We start from the raw sequence: 16,967 nt of genomic DNA on the forward strand, positions 1-16,967 counted from the left end.
ATAAAAGATAATGATTTAAAACGATGTTTATTTCTTCCTTTTTTGAAAGAAAAATGCATTTGAGTACAAAAATCAATTATTTCCAAGGTATCAAATGTTTATTTCACCCTCTTCCACATTCAGATGCAGTAAATTTAGTTTTAGTAAGTTTGAGTACTTTAAATTTTATACTTTAGGTTTTATGCAGAATTACAGCGTTATAACAATTTTAATATGTCACTGACAGGCAGGCTGAAATTGAAATTCAAAATAAAAGTCAAACTAAACGTTCCTAAGATGATTCATGAATGTGTTCCTGTTTCAGCAACGTGGGAGACAGTTTGCAAAAACGTACCAAGGTAGTAGCTTACACCAAAATGCCGCCGTTAACACAGTAGTTATTTAACTTATTGTTAATATTGCGAAACGCCATATTAGCTTATTAAAATTTTCTGACCTTGGTGGCTAATACCACAGTACCCACAGTTTTATTGCAACATTTTGGTGTTAAATATAGCTGACATCTAGCTGATTGCCCTGTTTAAAATTAGGCTGAAAAGCACCAAACAATAACGTATCAAACATTGTGTTTTCTGAAATTCAACTAACATTGTATAATATACATTGTCTACATACAGTATAATTACAGTTGATTTAACAACCCCCATACACTGCACTAAACTGAACACACCATCAGGACCCGTGGCTTTATATTTTGTTAGAAGGTCACAAGATTGTCTCATGAGATTGCGGTAACACTGCCCGCTTATAAAAACAAAATACATTTAAAGTTCTAGTACATATAATGAAGTATAAATGTTGTAAACAATGACAGTGTCACTCCTACAATGACAATGACATTCTGTGAACATGCAGGAGCCATCGAAACAAGGTACGCAATACTTCATAATACTATTCATGCAGTGGGTAGTTTCCAGTCAAAATACACAATATACACATATATTTTTTTAAAAAAAAAAAAAAATTCAGAACACCATTTGTACATCTCTGGATTTAAGACATCAAGGTCAAAAAGTCACAGTGAAGGATTAACTAACCAGAAAACAGTTCATGTAGTATTTTCTCCCTCAGCAATTCAAGTGAAGCCTTAGGTTGCAATAATAATAATAATAAAAAAAAAATCTTAAATTCCATTCCTGGTCACACAGAGGAGCTCAGCTCTGGTGGATTCCAGTGATCGGCACCTGAAACACACGTTGTGACCCGTAATACTCAAGCGTCCCGTTTCCAGATTACACAATTATTTGGGGGACTGTTCGAGTAATGCTTGCATTGTTTTTCAGGTTTGAGTCCTGGCCATTCGGTCCATGTTTTTGCCACCTTGAGAACTCATGTAAGTTCATACAAAAGGTCCATTTTGGGGTTATTTGTCCAGAAAGAGCCTTTCGTCGAGTGACGTTACAGAGGAACACGTCCTTCTGTTGTAATATCAGCTGTGTTTATACAGACAAGTTCATACGAGCACTCTAAACGATCTGAGCTTTGTGGATAGTTGGGCTATGCGGCGGGAGGAAAAGTGTCGCGTTGGCCGGGAGCAGGATGTTATTGGGCTTCGACTTGGGCCGGAGCGTGCCGTTAGTGCGCTCGAAATGACTGGATAGCGCTTCGGATATCTGAGAGCTGGCCGTCTCGCTGCCTCCGTTCTCAAAGCCGTCCGGCTCCATCAAGCCTCTGTGGACTCCTGAATCCGTCGGGCTAACGGACTCTTCCTCCTCCTCATCCGTAAGAGTCGGGTACATGGACACTAAGGGTGAGCTATGCCCTCGGCTGCCCCCTCGGTTACTCCCTCCGGACTGCGGCCTCCCCTCTGCTGGGAGAATGGCGCTGCCGTTCCGAGAGCGCACCATTTCAACAGCCTGCTCCATTGAATAAGAAGAGGGGTGGAGAGGAGGGAGAAGATGGGTTTCCTGTATAGCATAAGTGTAGAGATGTGATTATCAGCACGCTGCGTGCGTCGTTAGCATATGTTAACTGCGTTAGCATTACTGGAGTTACTACAGCTTTAAGCGCTAGCTTTAAGTATCAGATCATTAACAACAACAAAAAAGGTATTTGGGGTAAAACAGTAAAATATGGCACACTACCGACTCTAAATTTGTATAAAACTGTAGAGAAAGTGTCATAAAATTAGGGTATTTGTTGATGTTCTGTTGCCAATTATAAAGAAATATTTTTAGATGAACTGATATCTAACATAAAAATAAACAAATCTTGAAAAGCAGCAAATTTTAACCATAACAAATTTTTTTAATCACTTTTATTCAAATAATAAATGGTGGGAGGATGGTACTACTACAGTTGTATTTTCATTTTCTAATTTTTTTTTTTTTTGACAAACTCATATGCAAAAGGTATTGTAAAATTAAAAACATAAATAAAAATAAATGTTGATGTTACCATACAAAAGGGCTTTGAGTTGAAAGAAACTAGGGCTGCACTTGTATGATTAAATAAAATACAGAAAAATAGTAATGCTGTCATTACATTATATTGCAATTAAAAATAGCTATGTGTAAATTATTTATATAAAATAATAATAGCTAAGATTTCAGTACTATTTTCAGTGTCGCATGATCATTCAGAAATCATTCCAATATGCTGATTTGCCGCTTAAACATTTCTCATTATAAGTGTTGTAACACTGCTTAACATTTTTGAGAAAACCATGACATTTTTTAAATAAGAAGAAATGGCAAAATGAATGTGTTCTTGCTGAATATTAAGTATTAATATTGTTCAGGAAAAAAACTCTTTCGAACAGTAGTGTATGGGACACATTTCCCAACTAGCACAGATTTATTAAATACCATTATTTAGCAAGTAACGTGTCTGCAAAAATGCAAATGAAGAGAAATAAATAGGATAGTTTCTTCTGATCTGAACGAACACCGTTTTCTAGAAGGTTAAAGGCCTTCTTTCAAAGACCATTTGTTTAAAAAGAAAAGAAAACTACTTCGTGTTCGTTTAAGGTCTATTTGTAAAAGTGGAAATATATACCTGTGACACATTACTGTCCTGCTCATAAGACTCCATCATCAAGCGAGCTTCTTTTTCAGTTCTGTCCATCAGTCTGTCTCGTCCTCTTCTGGACGTGTTATAAATTGCGGGGCGACCGAGCGAGTCGACTCCTCCCAGCGTGGACCGACTGTCCCTGGAGCGAGGACGATCCTGCGGAAGGAAACGCTTTGAGTTTTAACGTGTGAGCCAGAGAGAAAATTCAATTCAATTGTTATATGTTCTGCCTAATATATATATATAAAATGCATGAAAAGAGTGACAAACCAGTGAAGAAAGACTTGTGCGAATCGTCCCTTCGACTCTTAAAGGATTATTGTCATCCTTTTAAAAGAAGACAGAGACCGTGAAATCAGAGGGAGGGAGATATAATATGCTGAAATATGCATGCAGTAATGTACATATATGCTGTTGCCTGTAAAGGAAATTAGATGCTAAAGCCATACAAAAAAAAAAAAACAATTAGGAATGTCATTAGATTTGATAAATGTCTGCTATCAAAATACTTCAAGCAGTACACAAATAAATCAAACATTTCTCAGACGGAATATTATAAAGTTTGAGTAGATAAAAGATTGTATATTTAGTGCGCATATATATTAATTACCATATATTATATGCACATACAGTGCATATTAATTACCGTATCATTTGGGGTCAGCGAGATTTTTTTTATTTTTAAGTAATACTTTTATTCAGCAAGGATGCATAAAAGTGACTGTAAAAACATCTCCTTGTTTCAACTTTGATAATAACGAGAAATGTTTTTTGAACAACAAATCGGTATATTAGACTGATTTCCGAATGCTGAAAATAAAATAAAGCTTTTGCATCCCGGGATTAAAAACAGATAAATACAGCTTTGGTGAGCATGTGAGACATCTTTAAAACTCATTCAAAAAAATCCTACTGACCTCAAACCTTGCATTATAGATAAACATTCATATATATGTGTGTGTGTATATGTACTTTTACCGAGTATCTGTTGTCTGTGCTTCCTGAGTTGACTCTTCTAAATGAGGCTTGTCTTGACAGAGTGCTGATTTCCTCCCTTACAAAGAGAGCAAGACAGACACAGACTGAAGTACAGGCGTCCAGTCACTGAAATGATTATAAGTTCAGGAAGAAAGGCAAATCTTCTTACTTTTTTGCAACCAGCTCTATAGCCAGTTGCTGATTTTTGCTCTTATAGTAGCGGTTTACTGAAATGATCACTATGATGAGAGTGAGAACAATCACTGCAGCGACACCAGCAATGATAATCATCATCAAGTAGTTCACCGATCCTTTCTTTATAGATTCTTCTGAAACAAACACGCAACAAAACGTATGAATTTCTTGTACATTCATTTTGAATTGTAGTCCATTACAACAGCCCTGTCATCACTCGTGTGAACGGGTCAGACTTCTTTACGGTGCTTTTGATCTCAGACAATGACTTTATGAAAAAGAAAAGCTTGTACATTCTACCTAACATCTCCTTTTACATTACACAGGACTGGCGTGAGCTAAATGGAGTAAATGGTGACAGAATATCATTATTCTTTCAATTTGATGGATTCTGAGACATGCAGTTGCATACTACATTCACTAGATGACAGCAATGCGCACCGCACTTTAACCTGGATGAGGTTTTTTTTTTTTAGCGGGATACACACCTGATATATTTATTAGAATCTCAGCTTTTCCGGATCCCACCTCATTGGTGGTGGTGCAGACATACACTCCTTGATCTGTCAAGCTCAGGGGTCTGGAAAAGTGCAGGGTGCCTTTTTTCACAGTCACGCCCTCTGGTAGAGCTTCACCTTTCCTGCGTGAACAACGAAATACGATTTAATTCCAGACATTGCAAACAACAGAATCTGTAGTCTAGGATTGTTTACCTAACAAATGAGTTATGCTTAGAATATTGACTTGTCCTTGATAACGGAACGTGATCCTTCGGAAGTTATTCTAATATTTGACCCAAGGAAACGGTCGTAAGTCGCGTGGGTTTGTATATTTGCAGCAATAGCCAACAATACATTGCATGTGTCTAAATTATGGCTTTCATATTAAGCAAAGATCATGTTTTGTGAATGTCCTACCGTAAATATATAAAAACGTAATTTTTGATTAGTAAGATGCATTGCTAAGGACTATTTGGACAATGATTTTCTCAATATTTTGATTTTTTTTTTTCGTGGAAACCATGATGTGCTTTTTCAGGGTAATTTCAAAAGGACAGCTTTTATTCAAAACAGAAATATTTCAGAACAATATAAATGTCTTTACTGTCACTTTTGATCAAAAAAACGCATTGAATTTAAATATTAATTTCTTGAGAGTTACTGACCCCAAATTTTCTAGTGTTGGGAAAACAACTCAATCTATAATGAAAGATTACGTACGTAAAGATTATTTAATGAACTTGAAATGCCCCTGGCCTCTATCACTTTCAGTTCATCTGCGATTTTATCACGAAACATTTTTTTGTTCATAATGCAGTCATACTAGTACTGCTTTAAAGAAGTCTTTCTCAGTTGGTTTTGCGCCAAGATCCGGTTTTTTAACATCAACAAATTCCCGAAACTCCCCGAAAATTGACTAGGTATGTGTTTTGTTTACCTTGCACAGAATCATGGCTGCGAAAAGGCTCATGGCTATGTTGGCACCGGCCAGATTTTTAGTTTTTAGTTCAGCCAAGTGCTTTTCTGGTCTTTTTGTAAAAGCTCATAAGCCTATTTAATCAGCTAAAACCCACAAATAGGCTCACTCTGCGTTTCCGTAGACAATAAGACCTCTGTCCACAGCTTATACCAAGAGCTATAAGTTACGTGTGTTTCATACAGCACGGAGCAATTTGCATGAGGACAGTGGTAAGACTCATCCGATGACACACATAAGAGCGCAGGCAAATTCAGACACCACCGTCATAAACCTACTCGTCTCCCCCTCACCAGCCTTTTCTCATCCCCCGCTCTCTCCCTCCGTGTGAAAATGCACTCTGCACTCTGCCGCGCAAGTTGCAACACGACACCGGGCCACAGTTACTTCATTTACTTTGCATTCACACCGAGCAGCCAGAGAACAGGTTTCCCCACTCGAGGCAGAGAGGAGGAGAAAACCGGAGAATGTTTGTCTCAGGAATTGCGTGATCATCTAAATGTCCATGTCTACACCCCCTTAGTCACTCGTCCCGAAAAATGCCGAAAAATAGGGGTGTGACCGTGACTAATTATTGGTCACGAATGCGAAAACAACCGTCGCATTTTTTTTTTTCAATGACCTCTCAGCGTCAGTATTACTTCTTGAGATTCAATCTAGGAGCAGATTAAAAAAACGCACTCGTGAATTTAAGCCGCAACGTTCTGGTCCACACCTAGAGATTACTCTGGCATGCTGATAGAGAAGCCAACCGAAACAGATTTAAACTGACGAGACAGGCTCGCAGGAAGATGAGCAAACAAACAAATGCAGACAGATTTTACCTCGTCCAGTTGAATCTCTGAGGTTCTGGGTTCCCATGACCGCTGCACTGCAGCGTGGCTCCTTGCATTTCAGCATACCAGTCGTCCTCGTAGCCAGATATCAATGCATTCGGAGGGTCTGTACGTACACAAAAACACAAACGAAACGATTTTACGGTTGTGTCTCATTCACTTTTCGGCCTTTTGTTTGAACTTGTGTTCCTGTCGACTTCCCGTTTCACCATTAAGTTCACCTGATACTTTTGTTGACACAGGGTGAACTCTTATATTGGCATTACGAGACATGAATATGTTTGTATTGTGTGCAATTAGGTTAAACCCATTTGACTTTATTTCCTCTGTGGAACACGAAAGCAGATTTTCAGTGCAGTCATATAGAATGAAGACTGGAACTTTCAAGCTTTAAAAACGAGATAAAATGGTGAAATAGATAGATTTAACAATCAATCTTACATTCTAGTAAGATGATAACTGTTGTACTAGATCATTGAGTCAAACAGAACCAAATCTGTCCGATTTGTGAATTAATCATTTGGATTAATTCTGTGAACCGAATGAATGGACTCATCGAAGCGTTCAGACTCAAAAGCGCATTCTCACACATTGTTAACTCCTCAGACTTTCAGCTATTTGATTTATGGTGCTTTTGTATCCAGTTTGATGTTCAGAAGCTCCAGTTCTTATTCACTGTAAATGAACTGGAGAAAAAACAAGAAAAATAACCAGGATACGCTCCAGAATTTCAGTTCCACAGAAGTAGACACATCAAATGGCTTTCTAAACACACGAAGGTGACTAAATAATGACAGAATTTTCATTCTGAGACAACCAAAGCAAAGACATTATTGTGACAGCAGCAGTAGCTCAAGTGGTGATGAATCAGAGAGGAACAATGTAGTCACAGTATCGATTAAGACAATAAAGAGATGTCCACATGTCACAACACATCTGAGGGAAGGTACATACAGCATGTAGTTTCATCATATTTAAAATTGCTTTCATGATTTCTAGATTTCAAATTCACAATCATTCTGAGTCATATCCAGACAGTGACGTATAAAATTTGATGTGGCTCTAATGAAACTTGTGGTCTGAAGTCACACTGCAGCAAAGACAACATAAAAAACACACTGGTAGCTTGTGTTTATTACTCGGCAAGTGGTTTGAAATCAAAATAACTTTTTAACAAGTGCCAAAAATAATTCTAAATTAACTACAGCACTAACGATTCTTGCCCTATAAAAAGCACTCATGTAAACTTGCAGAAAAAAACTGATAAACAATTAAAGAAACATCTGTAACATTTCATTCTAAAACAAGCTTGCTTATTTTTTTCTTTTCTTTTTTTTGTGTTGCCCAGACGAAATCTCACTGACAGCCGAAAATATACACCCCTCCCCTCGCTTCCAATGAAATAACTAGAGCACTAGCTTTTCACATCGTCTTTAGAGGAAGGAAGTTCTTAGTGCTGCGCGATTGGTTTCACTTCTTCTGTCAAATAAAGGTCTGAATATTGTTAGTTGACAAATCCAAACTGAACTGACTTCTATGGTGTGACATAGCAAAAAAATTTTTTAAAGCTTTACATTGAAATAGGATGAGAAAAATATGTCTTCGTTCTTCATATGAAGCATGAGAGAGGCTTATCTTCGTTGTTAGAGGTTATTTGTATTTTTATTGTTTTTTATTAAAAAATTTTATTACCTACTCATATGTTTTATTTCAACAATTAAGTCTTTACTGGGCTGTAAATAATATTATTTAATGCAGTGCAACATACAGGGATTCTATATAACAAAATGATTTCAATTTATTATAATACAGAATTTCATTCATTTTGCTGTTAAAATATGTTCTCTAATCTCAGTACTGTTTGTTTATGGGCAGGTTATGGAATCGGTCACAGCATCTTTTAACGCAAGGAAGCGATTCGAGGTTAGTTTTACATTTTATATTTTTGTCCACGGTTGTTCTTGCTTACTAATACATTTATTCCTGATGCCTCTAGTAATTCTGGGTGTGATTTATATTTTCCAACCCAGCCATTTTTAACAATAGTTGAGTTAAATAAAACAACCCAGCATTTAGGTCAGACATTTAACCCAACCCTATATAATAACCCAGCATGCATTCTGTCCACTTTATGGGTGGCCAGATAACCCAGAAATGGCTGTTGTTACATCCATCAAGTTTTTATAGTGTACGAAATGAGTATGAGTATTCTGAATAAGTGATAAATGACAATTAAAAACATAATTAATGATATAATTACTCTATAATAACTCTTTACAGTTTTTAGTACAGAAAAGGTAATTAAAAATACTATAATTACTATAATGGATATAATTTCTATACTATTCTATAATGCTATACTATTAAAGCCATTTAGGTTGTATTTAATTAATTCAGTATATTGTTATTTTTATTATTATTATTAGATTTTTATTAGTGTTTTTCCTTATAATAAGAAGAATTTGAGGTTAAAAGAATGCAACATAAGTTATGACCCAGGCATTTCTTATATACATTTATAATAAGCGTAATAGATCAGGACTCACAGTGTACTACAAGGTTATTGGAGATCCTCATTGGGCCTTTTTGAGATGGATGCCACACCAGACAGTCCAGCTTCTGCCCGTTCATGTTACGGACAGGGTGGAGGGAAAACTGGATGGAGGCCACCTCACCATCTGAGCTCCGGTTCTGACTCTGACCCGCGAGCTCCGTGTCCCAGGAGAGGCCCGCCATGGGCTTAGCCACCGAACGGCATATAGCGGCCGGGCGAAATGACTGGCCCTCAACCAGGATGAACGACTGCAGGGACGTAATGGGTTTAGCTGTGAAACCAAATGACAGTTACGTCAAATCCAATAAAGTACGGACAGCATTTAAAACAAACCTTTAGAGGTTTTACCAGTGTCTAATCTATGACGTTTTCTAAAGCGTAACTTTTCCGTGTTTGCTTTCTCGTTTCTAACAGTCTGCTTGAACACAACCCTAAACAATACTTCTGTAGGAGAAAGCAGCAGCTATTATATGTTCTTGTAATCGCAGCAACAATGAGCACTGTCAGGTAAATAGGTCCGTCATCACTCCCTTTGACGCGGACAATGCTCGCGTGTTATTCTGAGAACAATAACTTTATACATCATAGCTGTGGTAGCTTTGTGGTTAACGGGTTTTCTATGTACATGAATGGGACGCTGAATGAAATGACAATGGCGATGTTAAAAAAAAAATAAAAATTAGAGGCTTATGTTATCCTTGTCCTGTATCACTGATCCTGCTAAATCCTTTGCAGAGTCACTGCACATAAACAAGACTTGATATTAACTGCAATCACTATAAAGTACGGAAGCCCGTTTACGCCACTGGATAAAAATAACAAAAAGGTTGTTACGACTTTTTATGTCTTTTTTTCTCTCAAAATTGGACTTTATATATTCCAGTTGTGTTTACATCTCACTTCATATCACACAATTGTGAGTTATAAAATCAGAAATCTGACACAATTGTGAGTTTATATCTTGCAATTCTGACTTTTTTGGCGTAATTGCGACTTTACATGTCACAACTCTTTGTATCATGCAATTCTGAGAAAAAAGGCAAAATTGTGAGATAAAAAGTGGCATTTAATTTTTTTATTCAGTGGCGCAACTACAGGCTTCCATAACAAAGGCGACATGTGATGGAAAAAAATAGGATACAGGAGGAAAGATTTAATTTATTTTGCATTGTTTCGTTAAAAAAACTAAGGGAGGGAGAAAATAGATTTTCCAGAAACTTTTCTTTGCATTGGAGCATTCCCATGAAAGCTTTCTGTTCACATTCACTCTCAAAAGCACTGAAAGCCCCTAGTTAAGAGTCTAATGATTCCACAGCAGTCTGTGGGCAGGTTTTAGTCAGACAACCTCTTCCTGTTTAGGTTGGCAGTTTGCGACCAAAACCAGATACGATCTCGGCCAGAGTGTATGCTAAAAATCAAAAGTGGTTGATGGTGTGCTAATATACAAAATAGGAACAGCCACAGAGTTTCTTCTGTTCGCCCGCGTAGCCACGATTAATGTACTCACTCCATACTGCGACCGAAATCTGGGTCTCAAAGTTTCCAGCGGGGAAGGTGGCGATTTTGCAGATGTATTTGCCCTGATCTGCAGAGCGCGTGCCCATGAGAATCAGAGCGGAGTCTGCTATCGGGTCGCTGCTGGCGAATCGAACGCGTCCCGTGTATGCAGGGCTTTCTGAGCGAGAGAAGCAGAATGATTCGTATTTTTGCGAAGCATGCAAAAAAAAAAATGATGCAAACGACAAAACCTCTCATCTCAAATAAATAAAAATGAAGGAATTTTGCACTAATGGCTACCTTATGAAGCGGTCCTAAAGAATACGTATAACATTATTGAAACGCCTTTAGACGATATTGTCATAGCTAGAGAAAAAAATTGCGTTGAAACAGTTCTAAACGATAACAAAGTGTTTTTTCTTTGGTGATAACAATATAATTAAAAGGAAAGGAAATAATTATTACATTCTGAAAAATGCGTAGCACCTTAGGTTTCGATTTCTGCGAAGAAGTAAGTCACAAAAGTGAGCTTTACCTGTCTGGCCTTCGCTGAAATGAGCAGTGATTATCTGTTCTTCGCCTCCATTTGAGTTTTCTCGAATCCACATCACCTGCACCACCTTAATCTCACTGTTGGATACATTGAATCGACAGGGCAAGTGTGTTTCCTCCTCTGCCAAAGACTGCAGAGCCCAGGGGGACTCGGGGGGCTCCAGAAAATGTTCTTGTTTTCCTCTTACACAGGCTGCTGAAAAACACAAAGAGAGAGAGATAGCGTTTTTTTTTTTAAATAACACTAAAAGTAACTCTTCATCTCATTCACTGCAGAGCAAGTAAAGCTAAATTTCTCTGTTCAGATGAAGAAACAAACTCATTTACATCTTAGGTGGCCTAAAGTGCAGCACTTTTACTATTTAAAACCTGAATTAGTCATGCAGGTGTAAAACTGGAACTATTAAAACTACTTGTTATGCTATTGCAGCTTATTATTATTACTATTTTACAATGCACAGCTCTGATTTGCATTTAGTGTTGGGAAAAATTCAGCACAGCAAGTTCCTTGTAGCGATTATAGCTACGGCATCACGAACGCATGTGGCAAGAAAAAGGCCATCCCATAAATATCTATCATCATACAGCCCAGGGCTGTTCAAGCAATGCTTAAAAAACAGAAATGGCACCTTTAAGAGAAATATACCTTCATGAAATATACCTGAAGCAAAACAAAAGTTGGAGGACATTGGCTGAGGTCATCTGTTACCTTCGGTACGGTTGTAACACGAACCTTTCATTTTTCATCACGCTATTGAACCGGCTCAGAGTAGATATGGAATAGATATGGATAGGGATAACAAAATCAAAAGAAAGGAAGAGGGGTGAGAGACAAACAGGTGTCTGGAAGAGCCTTTGTGGACAAGGGTTAGATATGCTGCTCAACTCGTTATGTGTCTCAGGGCTAATTACTTTTGGGAGGCAGACGAGCATAAGCAAACATTCAAATACAAAGTGCATGCATGCAAAGTTGAGTGAACTATCGCATTTACATTTAAATACAAAAATTAAATAATATATATTTTATTACAATTCTAAAACAAAAACACAACTTAGAAATAAAATGCAAAATGTCATATAAGCACAATTATATATATATATATATATATATATATATATATATATATATATATATATATATATATATATAAAAATACAGTACTAGTACATGTGAAGTACTGTTGCATGTGGATTAGACTTAGATATGAATGAGAAATTTATTGTTTGTTGTCATAAATTGACTGCACACTTAATAGGAGTCTCTGCCTGGAGAAAGTGAATGTTAAGCACATTTCTTTGGGAGTTCACGATAGTGATTCGACTATAATCCCCGTAATTTTCTCGAGTTTCTGAGTCACATCTCCAGCTTGAACTTTATGTCAGTAACCTAGATCCTTGACCGTTAGGCTGGAGCAATCAATTGTCCAGTTTGCAAAGAATTACATCAACAAACCGTAATGACAGGCCTCTCGGACATGAGCTTGTTGACAAGATTTCTGGCATAGATCCTCTGCCAAACAACATGATTTATCCTGAGTCAACATCCTTAAGGACTGCCATTTGATGCCTAACCCTACCCCTAAAATCAGGCGGCAATAACGGCAGAGATAGACCTAATTGGTTTGACTAATATTCACATTTTTCTAATTAACGCGTAATTGGTGCTTTCATTTCGTGCGCCTTTTAAACGCGTTTTACTCAGAGGTTTTATGTTTAAGCAGAAATGTATAAGTATTCGTTGGTAATGTATTTTAGTTTTTTAATTAAATAATTTAGGTTTATTTTTTGGAATTTTTATTTTTATTTTTATGTCAACAGCATAAAACAACAACAATAAATTTTGCTGGTATTTTTGTAGACAATGGTGACAGTCTAGTCATTATGGTGTCGAAACCTAGAAATAACACAAAACAGATTGTCTCCAGAAAATAATAACAAAAATAAATAATAATAATAATAATAATAAATCAGATAAATAATAAAAAAAAGAATTATGATACATAAATATAATATGTTAGTTATTTTCAGTTCAATACACACACACACACACATATATATATATATACACATATATATATATATATATATATATATATATATATATATATATATATATATATATGTGTGTGTGTGTGTGTGTGTGTGTGTGTGTGTGTGTGTGTGTGTGTGTGAATATCCAGGGTTGGAAAATGGGCCATAATCTATTATATTAACAGTAATTTGTCTGGTAGTCTGGAGAAACTAAATTTAAAGCTCTTAACAAACTATAATGGTCATTAAAAACAATATCAGCCATCAGCCTCAAATCAAGTAACTTAACAGAATTGCTCTTCAAGCCCATAACCTTAAACCTGACCTCTCTGACCCTGATCTCTAATATCAGAGGAACGTTGTTCTAGGACCAGCAGAGGATGAAAATACCCTAAAATATCATAATGTGTACAAATCACGTTGCATCATGCACTCAGACCCACTGACCCTGCATTATCACACGACTTTATGAACAGCTCCTATGCGCCAGCAAAAACACTCAAAAATGCAAGTAACGTTGACAACACCCTCTAATTCATCACACCCTTACTCTCACAACTTCATCAACCCATAAAACACTCCTTAAGACGCATAAGGCAGTGGTGTGTGTGTGTGTGTGTGTGTGTGTGTGTGCAGGGAGCGCCTGTCTGTCACACTGAATCACACTCGCAGTTTGTCATCAGAACCAGTTCTTCCTGTAATATCAGACAGCCGTAAACGTGTTGCGAAGCCCTTTTTCCTAAAAGTTTTAACCCCATATTTCGCAACACGTTTTTAATCTGCACCCGCGATGCATTTCTGATATCTAAAACGGCTCACCTGAGTTCCAGATGATCAACGCAGCAAGAATATATGAAACTGTCTTCATCGTCCACCAGTTCAGACGTTCAGCTGAGCCCAAGTTATCAGTGTGGCGATCTCAACGCGACGGTCATTATTAATATCTGAAAACAGCGTCCATCTCAAGAGCTATCAATCAGATCGATGCCAATCGGAGACGTTGGAGAAGAGGAGACTCCCATATATGAAGAGCAGGTGGTGGAGATCCCGCAGCAGGACGAAACCGCTCTTCCTCTAATGTATCAGTTAATTAAAACAAAAGAAGGAGAACTTTTATGGATAACACCCATAAAAAGTGAACGCATCTCCATGCGTAAATCCTCAAGGTAGCGCACAAAGGTCCAGTTTATGGTGCTTTCGCCTTATTTCAAGAATTACGACATGTTGAGAAAAAACCCAAGTATTTCCATTATTCCCCCGACAGCTCGTGCTGATATTGCGTTGAAAACGCTCTGAGAGGAAACAGCACTTCTTACACCTGTTGGAGAGGGCAGTCACACGCATGTCGCTGCGCGCTCTACTCAACTCAACTTTCCAGTTTTTAATCCGGGTGTTTCTTCCCAATCTGATGATTCAATCTAGCTACTGGTTTAATATTCTGTAATTGCTTAATCGTTCGCGATCTTTAATGGTCCGGTTCACTTTAAGTGTTTTGTTTTTTTGTTTTTTTTGAAAAACACAAAACTTGTTTTTACCATCATCTCTGGATAAAAATCAAAAAGCCACTATGACTTTTTTTTTTTTTTTAATAATCTTCTTTTAATTTAATTTCTTCTCAAATTCAGAACTAATAATTATAAGCTAATTAAAACTGTCTTTTGTCATTTTTCACTGATTAAGGTGAAGTTTTTGAATCTTTTAAAGCGTAAAAAAGTCCTACAGACAATTTTGTGATTTGCTTTACCTCCAGTATCTAGACACCATTCCAATAAAAGTGGTGTTCTGTTAGATTTACAGATATCCTGTAAGACTCCATTGGACCAGCTAGCTACATCTGATTCATTTTCTCAAGTGTATTGACATAATTATCTTAAGTGTGAACGCTACACGAATCTTCCAGACCTACTGTATCTGGTTGCATTCTTGGCCTAAAGGAAAGGGAGCACCAAAAAACTGTAAACCTGTTCTCCCTCCTGAAAACAGTTAAAGCCTCGGGCACTTTTACCGAGTTCAACGGAATAGTGTTGCAAACAAGGGTTTTGAGCTTAAAAAGACAGTTATGTGGAAAGCTTGTCTGTGATTAGTCTGTTTACACACGTATAGGATGCTTTGACTGTCCCATAAAAATCTTATTAACGTTTGGTCTTTGATTGCATTTGCTAAAAATAAAATGAATACTAATACAATCGGTCTGTGATGCTGTGCCAATATCGTGGAAGGGTCGTGCCAATGAAGACATTTGGAAAAACTCCAAAAATAATAAATATTATGGAAATATGCAGAGATGAAACTGAACTGAATCAAGAATAGTAAGTGACATTTCTGTTAAACCGAATCATGCGTTTATATTTTTCTTTTCATTTAATCAAAACTAATATTTTATTCAGGTGTATGTGTATAGTGACATCTAGGGGACTATTTGAGCATTTTTCAAATGCAATGCTAAACTTCTCAAACAGAAACACATTTATGCTCTAGCATGATTGACATTAATCTTTTTTAGCATTTAATTCTACATTACAGTATTCTACATATAGGTTATCTTTTTTTTGATGCAGATTAGATTACTAACAATAGATAAATACAATATGTAGATCACCCTATTAATATCTAAATGTCTGAGACTAAAAAGCAAAGCTCCTAATCAAACCTCGGCATCTTAAAGTGATATTTCATTAACCTGCAAATAAAGCTGAAAAATCAACATCAAATTACACAACTAACTCTAACTGTTTTTTCTCTTACTGTATAGTTTTATGGGCCTCCCTTGTGCTCTCTGATCGGTCCTTTCTGTCTCTCATTTAGAGTCTTACCGTGTCCGAGCTTGTTCTCTCGGCCCACAAGTACTAATCCCACCATAACAGAAGAGCAAAAACAGCTAATATGCGGAGTCTGTTTCTTTAAGAGAAACAGAAAAACGCTGCTAACGCTTACAATGAACAAAAAGCTCACCGTTTTAAATAAGAAATTAGTAATTGTACTTGCATGAGATCCCTACATTATTGTTTGTTTTTAAGTGGGGAAATAAGTTAAAAAGTGGCAATTTCTATTTTTTTTTTTATTATAATCAAGAAACTCATTTCAACAAAAACACCTTCAAGTCCAAACCTTTGCATGAAGCGTCTCAAACGGAGATATTTTTAAATAATTTTTTTCTCAAAATGGCAAAAAAAAACATTACATATCCCTAAGCTGCGTTTCGCTCACTGGAATCTGACTGGTTTAGCACTGGTTTGTGTTCTTCCTGTTTGCTTTCCGATTGGTCCTTCGAGTCCGTTTGGTTTTCTGAGATTGGCTGTTCTGTGTCTGAGTCTTCGTCAGAGTCTTCCTCTCCGAGTTTGTCCTCTTGGCCCACTGGCACAGCTCCCTTCCTCTGTGGCAGGACGGTAAAGAAAGCCTCCTGCCAGTCTCGTTTCTCCAGGAACGCTAGGATGATTTCAAAAACTGCGGCAAGGGGAAACGACTGGTTAATTTCTACCAGGAAACTTTAAAGCAGCCTGTCATTTGCATGGATATCTAGAGAAAGGGATCTCACCGTGATTGACGGCCAGCACCTTGCGGCTATTCATTTTGACGAAACTGCCCAGCGGAAGCTGAGCATGAGCAATGCCAAGCTCTTGGGCTCGATTGTATGTAATTCCCTGCAATAAAGGATTCATATTCCTCAAAACAGATATAAAAATAACACAAAAACGGCAAGCATCACTGTATATTAAGCTCAAAATAAAATGTTTATCTCCTTGCAAGCAGGGCATTCAAGTTTGGTAGTCTCTGATCATGATCTGAACATAAATATGAACTTTCACAGACGTGAAAAACTGTTACTGGTGTAAAAC

General features: G+C 37.1%; 2 protein-coding genes across 7 annotated transcripts in view; both read right to left on the reverse strand.

Annotated features, from left to right (window-relative positions):
* Positions 1-72: 72 nt before the first annotated feature.
* Positions 73-14,495, reverse strand: nectin4a (nectin cell adhesion molecule 4a). Of its 6 annotated transcripts, XM_043243718.1 has the most exons (12): positions 13,951-14,489; positions 11,762-11,851; positions 11,084-11,296; positions 10,559-10,726; positions 9,044-9,322; positions 6,486-6,603; positions 4,674-4,825; positions 4,160-4,319; positions 3,991-4,066; positions 3,283-3,339; positions 2,998-3,168; positions 73-1,907 (listed from the first exon to the last, which is right to left on the reverse strand). In XM_043243718.1, the coding sequence occupies exons 2-12, from the start codon at positions 11,787-11,789 to the stop codon at positions 1,467-1,469; spliced, it is 1,863 nt and encodes a 620-aa protein (XP_043099653.1). In that variant the 5' UTR covers positions 11,790-11,851; positions 13,951-14,489; the 3' UTR covers positions 73-1,466. The 6 variants fall into 6 exon arrangements, with proteins under 6 accessions (XP_043099653.1, XP_043099652.1, XP_043099651.1 ...); XM_043243717.1 differs by lacking the exon at positions 11,762-11,851 and having other exon boundaries at positions 4,160-4,316; positions 13,951-14,490; XM_043243716.1 differs by lacking the exon at positions 11,762-11,851 and having other exon boundaries at positions 11,084-11,293.
* Positions 14,496-16,168: 1,673 nt separating this feature from the next.
* Positions 16,169-16,967, reverse strand: part of trmt10a (tRNA methyltransferase 10A) — a 4,756-nt gene continuing 3,957 nt past the window's right edge. Inside the window, exons 8-9 of the mRNA XM_043244800.1 lie at positions 16,667-16,772; positions 16,169-16,575 (exon numbers count right to left, since the gene is read on the reverse strand). Of these exons, the coding sequence (XP_043100735.1) occupies positions 16,319-16,575; positions 16,667-16,772 (363 nt within the window). The 3' untranslated portion in view covers positions 16,169-16,318. The remainder of the gene's footprint in view (positions 16,576-16,666; positions 16,773-16,967) is intronic.

The sequence above is a fragment of the Puntigrus tetrazona genome, chromosome 7, assembly GCF_018831695.1.
Source record: "Puntigrus tetrazona isolate hp1 chromosome 7, ASM1883169v1, whole genome shotgun sequence".
Classification (NCBI taxonomy): Eukaryota; Metazoa; Chordata; class Actinopteri; order Cypriniformes; family Cyprinidae; genus Puntigrus; species Puntigrus tetrazona.

Bases quoted from the DNA above. Each gene is read 5' to 3' on its own strand.
- nectin4a (XM_043243715.1), bottom strand. From the start codon at position 13,999: ATGAAGACAGTTTCATATATTCTTGCTGCGTTGATCATCTGGAACTCA. The intron at 4,067-4,159 runs GTAAGAAGATTT...TCTCTTTGTAAG, and splicing joins ATAGAGCTGGTTGCAAAAAA to GGAGGAAATCAGCACTCTGT. The intron at 1,908-2,997 runs GTATATATTTCC...TATGCTATACAG, and splicing joins AGGACAGTAATGTGTCACAG to GAAACCCATCTTCTCCCTCC.